Source organism: Prunus avium, chromosome 4 (assembly GCF_965620075.1).
Source record: "Prunus avium chromosome 4, drPruAviu1.hap1.1, whole genome shotgun sequence".
In the NCBI taxonomy this organism is placed as follows: Eukaryota; Viridiplantae; Streptophyta; class Magnoliopsida; order Rosales; family Rosaceae; genus Prunus; species Prunus avium.
In genome coordinates, this window is record NC_142287.1 from 15,286,165 (window position 1) to 15,291,632 (window position 5,468).

At 38.6% G+C, this 5,468-nt stretch overlaps 1 protein-coding gene across 5 annotated transcripts; it reads left to right on the forward strand.

Annotated features, from left to right (window-relative positions):
* The first annotated feature begins 386 nt into the window (after positions 1–386).
* LOC110756307 (Pentatricopeptide repeat (PPR) superfamily protein) lies at positions 387–5,168 on the forward strand. 5 transcript variants are annotated; one of them, XM_021957717.2, is made up of 4 exons: positions 387–973; positions 1,671–1,707; positions 2,110–2,713; positions 4,380–5,168. In XM_021957717.2, the coding sequence occupies exons 3-4, from the start codon at positions 2,336–2,338 to the stop codon at positions 4,794–4,796; spliced, it is 795 nt and encodes a 264-aa protein (XP_021813409.1). In that variant the 5' UTR covers positions 387–973; positions 1,671–1,707; positions 2,110–2,335; the 3' UTR covers positions 4,797–5,168. The 5 variants fall into 5 exon arrangements, with proteins under 5 accessions (XP_021813409.1, XP_021813411.1, XP_021813410.1 ...); XM_021957719.2 differs by having other exon boundaries at positions 2,226–2,713; XM_021957718.2 differs by having other exon boundaries at positions 2,239–2,713.
* The last annotated feature ends 300 nt before the right edge of the window (positions 5,169–5,468 follow it).

Genomic DNA, 5,468 nt, shown 5'->3' on the forward strand with positions numbered 1-5,468 from the left:
TCCTGAATTTGTGCCATATTTTTCAAGGGAATCTGTATTGTTTCAAAAAAAAAAAAAGAAAAAAAAAAAAGAAACTAGTCTTCAGATGTTGACCAAAGAACAAATAAACTAGTCTGCTGTTGTTGAACAAAAAACAAATAAATCAGTCTCACAACTGCCACGAGTGTAGAGCTATCAACCGGTGGATGTACATTTCAAATCTCTTTACACAGACAGGGCCCGTGAACAAGTGAAAGTAACGCAACTCTTCAGAATTCAGATTATTAGGGGGCCTCTAGATCCTCTCCCATTGCCAGCTTGGCAGCTTGGACTGTTCCCATTGGTCCAAATTCTCCACTGGGGACTTGATCTTGACTGCACACGACCACACCCTCCCCCTCCCCCTCCTCTCCTCCCCTCTCCTTCTTCAACTTCAAGTAGGTGAAAAGCAAACACATTCTCTCATTATTCATTACCTATAAAAAATAAATACTGCTAAAGCCACTGCTGTACTCTACTACCTAATCTAATTGATTAAAAATTAAAACTTCAAAAAACACAAAAAACAGAAAAGCAAAGCAATTCCAACAAATATAGAGATTTAAAGCTCACCTTTTTTGCTTGCTTTGCTTCCTTCACATTCTTCTTTGACATCCATAACCAGACACACCAGTAATTCTGGTTGTTGCTTCTTTTAACTCTCCACCCAACTCTTCAAATCCAAAACCCTAGAAAACCCATTCTTCTTCTTGAAGCCCCTCTCTTTTTCTCTCTCTCCCTCTCCCCTTTGTGCTGGGTTTTCAGATCGTGCTGCTGAAATCTCAGCTCGCTCGCCGATCTGCTCCGTCTCCGCCGAGTCTGTTAAATGGGCGGCTCCGACGATTCGCGTCGCTGAAATGTTGGCTGTTGCTGACTGCGATTTCGATGCTCGTCGGCCAAAATGTCGGCCTCTTTAGCTGCTTTTGAGCGCCCAAGACCTGGAGGTTCTAATACGGTACGGTTTTTGCTCCTCTGGTTTGCTTGGTTATTGGGAAAACGAGTTGAACTGGATGCAAAGTTGTGGAATTTTTGTTTTGTTTTGTTTTCTATTGTTAAAAATTTAATTTGGTTGGCTTCTGTGGGACTAAAGGGAATGCTAAGTTTCTTGATGTTGGTTCCGTTTAAATCCCAGATGGTGTAATGTCCGAAATGTTATGAAATTTGTTAACTTTATTGATTTGTTTCCCTTTTCGGTTCTGATTGCTGAGGGAAGTGTAAAAAGGAAAATGAAAGGTAATAGAAATTCAAAGCATGGTTCCCCTACTTATCTGTACCAACTTCACTTGTTGAAATGATTGAAGTTGCATTAGGCTGAGTATGTTCAAGTAATGTTGACACGGATTTGTAATGTTTTTATTTTTTTTAAGGGAATGTAACTGCAATGCTGTTTCCTTTATTTGAACAAAACCTCAACTTGCCTAAAATTTCAGGGAATCGATGAAGCATTCGCTGTTTTATTCATTCTTGATCATTCGAATGTGTTCTTAACTGCCAGTTCATCATAATCACAGTTTCTTAATTATTAATGTGACCTGATAATATTTGGGATGTTCCGTTCCATTCCTTTGCTGCTTAATTTTTGAACTAGTTTCACTTAGTGCTTGGTGGGTCGTGATTACTCATGATTTCTAACACATGAGATGATCTAGCAGGTCTTCAAGAGTGGCCCACTTTTCCTATCTTCGAAAGGTTGGTAAACGTTTCATTTTCTCCATTACTATTTTCTCCTTAAGGCAGTTTTTGTTGGGTTTCCCAAACTTGTTTATTTATTTAGTGACAGTCACTTGGCATTTGTGCGATTACGGTAGTCTTAGACGAACAATTTAGTTTACCTGGAACTGGAAAATTTGCCTTCAGAATGCTATCTTCACAGTGCTCAAGCTTGGCTTCTTTGTACTTTATTGAGCTTGAACTTGGTTTTGGCTAAAAAGAAAGTCAAGCTTGATAGGAGCTCAAGCTGTATTGAGCCAATTTATAGGAATGTGTTGGTCTCTTTCCATAACAAGATCTTCATAAAGCAGTTTTGGTTGGGTTTCCAAACTTGTTTATTTATTTAGTGACAGTCACCAGGTGTTTGACTAATTTCCCCAGCGAAGCAGCAGGTAGGCACGAGTGTTGCTTGTGTGCATCACCTACGTTGCCCTTCCTTTGGGTTTGAGTGACATTTGCTTCCAGCCGCTGTATCGTGTGTGGTTTGACTTGTGTAGTTTGGCTTGCCAGAGCGATGACTTATGAGGAGAGCAGGAAGAGTGTGCATTGAGCTCTATTTGATTTTGATTGTGTCCCCCGCCTCCCTTAACGTTTCAACTGGAATCTAATGTTACGCCTAGCTCACAATCTTGTACGAAGAACGTCATCTAGAACCCCTGCACCCTCACCCTCCTCTCTCAATTTCTCAGTATGTTTGTTGCTTCGAAACACTTTCCCTCAATGCCAACAAGGAGACTGCTCTTTCCAGGAACGTTATTTTTCTTGGGGGTCGAAGGCGTCAAGCACTAGCCTCTCCATATGGAGGCGCAGGAAAGAGATGGGGAAGGAGGGTCTTATCGCGGCTAAGGAGCTCAAGAGGCTCCGCTCCCATCCTCTCCGCCTCGACCAGTTCATACGCTCAAACGTGTCCCGCTTGCTCAAGTCTGATCTTGTAGCTGTTCTCGCCGAGTTCCAGAGACAAGACCAGGTCTTTCTCTCCATGAAGGTTTGTTTTCTTTTTTATTTTTTCGTCTAAATTTCCTATATGATAAATAGAGGATGGAAATGTTAAATTAATCAGTTGTTAGTTTTCTATTGTTTGGAGAAGGGTGTGAGGATTTCTTTCTTATTTTCATTGTGCGTCTGTGATTAATCATGTCTACTATCTATTATCTCGGGTAAGTGGAGATATTCTTCTTGGAATCCAGTGTTTTTGATAAATTTGAATGATTGGGAATCTAGCTAGTTGATACCTTTTTCATTCTTGTACTTGATCCTGTTCTGTGCAAAGGGGACAATACGATTGATGGGTCATTGCGATCTTATTATGATGATTTGTTAGGTTTTAGGAATGCTTTCTTTCCTTTGAAAGAGATTTGGAAGACTTGGTTTACCTGTGAAAGTGGTAATATTTTTGTGGGCAGCTGCTCAGAGTAAAATATTTTTGTTTCATTATTCTTTCAAATTTAGTCAATTGGAGTTTATTTAATATCATCTTCCTTGTGTTTCTCTATAAAAAAAAAAATTCATCTTCTTTGACTTAAGTGTCCCGAGTTTCTGTCTTATTACTACAATCTAGCTGCTATTATGAAGTCTTTTTTAGTTGTTACTTTCCCCTCAGTATCTCAGGAAGAAAGTTTCTGTTCTTATTTTTAGACAAGAGAAGTAAAGTCCTTGAGGTCTTTTTTAAGATTGGTTTGGACTCTACTATTATATGAGTGTATCTTCTTCCATCTTTTTAAGGTGTCCTGCTTCCTTTCTTTATGAAAAATTGTTTTTCTTTTTATCCCAAATTTGGAGTCACCATTTTCGTCTTTGTGAACCTTGGCACCATAAAAGCATATTAGTTAAATTGGATGTGTGAATCTGGAGCCATCATTTCATGTCAAGTGCGCTTCTAATTGTGTACATGTGACCTGGATGTTCGTGATCTAATATTTTGTTGTTATAATTTCCATGTGAATGCTGACAAAGACACATAAATCTTAGAAAACAGAGGGAATGGAAGAAGAAAGCAGTAAGTTGATGAAGAAGGAAAGGTTCTAGTCTGTAGAGGGATATCTTTATCTGTGAAACCTGAAATAGAAACCTGAGAAATGGTTGAACCACCTTCATTGCCAGACTTTCTATTACCTTTATAATCACCATACTTTTCGTTTTTGTTGTTTTTAAAAAATATTTCTTGTTGCCATTAGTTTGTTTTTACAAGACAATTAAGAAAATGGTAAATATTCTAATCGTAGGAACTTACAGTCGGTTGTGACATGGGCAAGATCTATAAGTCACATAGTTATTGTAAATTATTCAGCAATTAAACTCTTTTTGGGTGTGGTGGGTCATCTTTGGGAACCTATCATGAGATTTGTGGCACTATCTAATAGTACGAAGTATGAAAAGATAAATTATTTGTATATATGTTCGGACCACGGTCATATTTCTCTTTATCAAGACATCAAAGAAGCTATCCAAGGGTTTTGCCGAGCCTACTCATATGGATGGGTCACAGGGATTGAGGACATCCCATGGCCACCGGCACCTTGCCTCTTGTAGCATCCCTTAGCTTTAATCCAATATTGGACCTTGGACATATAATAGTTCTGAGTACAATCTCTTTAGATTAAAATTTCATTGAATGAGCTTGCTTGCTTTTACTAACACATTATGTTTTTCAGATATATGATGTGGTGCGTAAAGAAATTTGGTATCGACCAGACATGTTCTTTTACAGGGACATGCTTATGATGCTTGGAAGAAACAAAAAGGTGGATGAAGCAAAGCAGGTTTGGGGAGACCTGAAGAGAGAGGAAGTGCTGTTTGATCAGCATACTTTTGGGGATATTATCAGGGCTTTTCTAGATAATGGATTGCCCTTGGAGGCAATGGAGATATATGATGAAATGAGACAATCTCCTGATCCCCCAATCTCACTGCCTTTTAGAGTAATATTGAAGGGGCTTCTTCCATACCCAGAATTGAGGGAGAAGGTAAAAGATGACTTCTTGGAGCTATTTCCTGATATGATCATCTATGACCCACCCGAAGACTTATTTGAAGATCAAGAATGTAAAAGAGAAAATGAAGATGATTAGATAGTGCTGCTTCCTGATATGATATATGCTCTCTATATGAGAGAATCCTTTCATTTGCAGAAGCTAAATCCATTGGCATGGCTAGATGCAATTTCAGCTGCCTGTCAAGCACGAAACCAGGAGTTAAGTGGGTCTTTTGCAGCGGTTCATTGTGTTGCAATGAATGGCCTAATTCTGGTTCGAAGAATTTGGTGGTGCAAGTTTGGGATGCCATGGGCAGAATTAGATATGCGATCCTAGTTTTTTGTTTTCTTTTTGTGGCTTTTGGGTCCATACAATTTATGTTTTCCTTTTCAAATCACTACAATTTATGTAAATTAAAATAGTTTTCGACTGACCTTGATCACAATTGAGAGCATAGTTTTCGACCAACTTATTAATGACATATCATACTGTGAATCCAAGCAACGGGGACATCATGTTGGTCATGTTGGACTGCTCTGCCTTGGGATTTTGAACTTCAGACGATCTGAAGAATTAATGGTGTCGAAGTTTTGCTTAGCGGTTTACATGATTGGAAAAGCTAAGTGACTCAACCTGTTTTGTTTCCAACTTCCAAACAAGAAACAAATTTTTGCTTAGCGGTTTACATGTCTGCATTCTTTCTGTTGGCTTTAAATTTAATTTTTTGCTTTTTCAACGACTTTAAATTTAATAATTTCTTAATTGGTG

Coding starts and splice junctions, on each gene's coding strand:
- LOC110756307 (XM_021957717.2), top strand. CDS start 2,336: ATGTTACGCCTAGCTCACAATCTTGTACGAAGAACGTCATCTAGAACC. Junction 2,714..4,379: donor AGGTCTTTCTCTCCATGAAG/GTTTGTTTTCTT, acceptor TATGTTTTTCAG/ATATATGATGTGGTGCGTAA.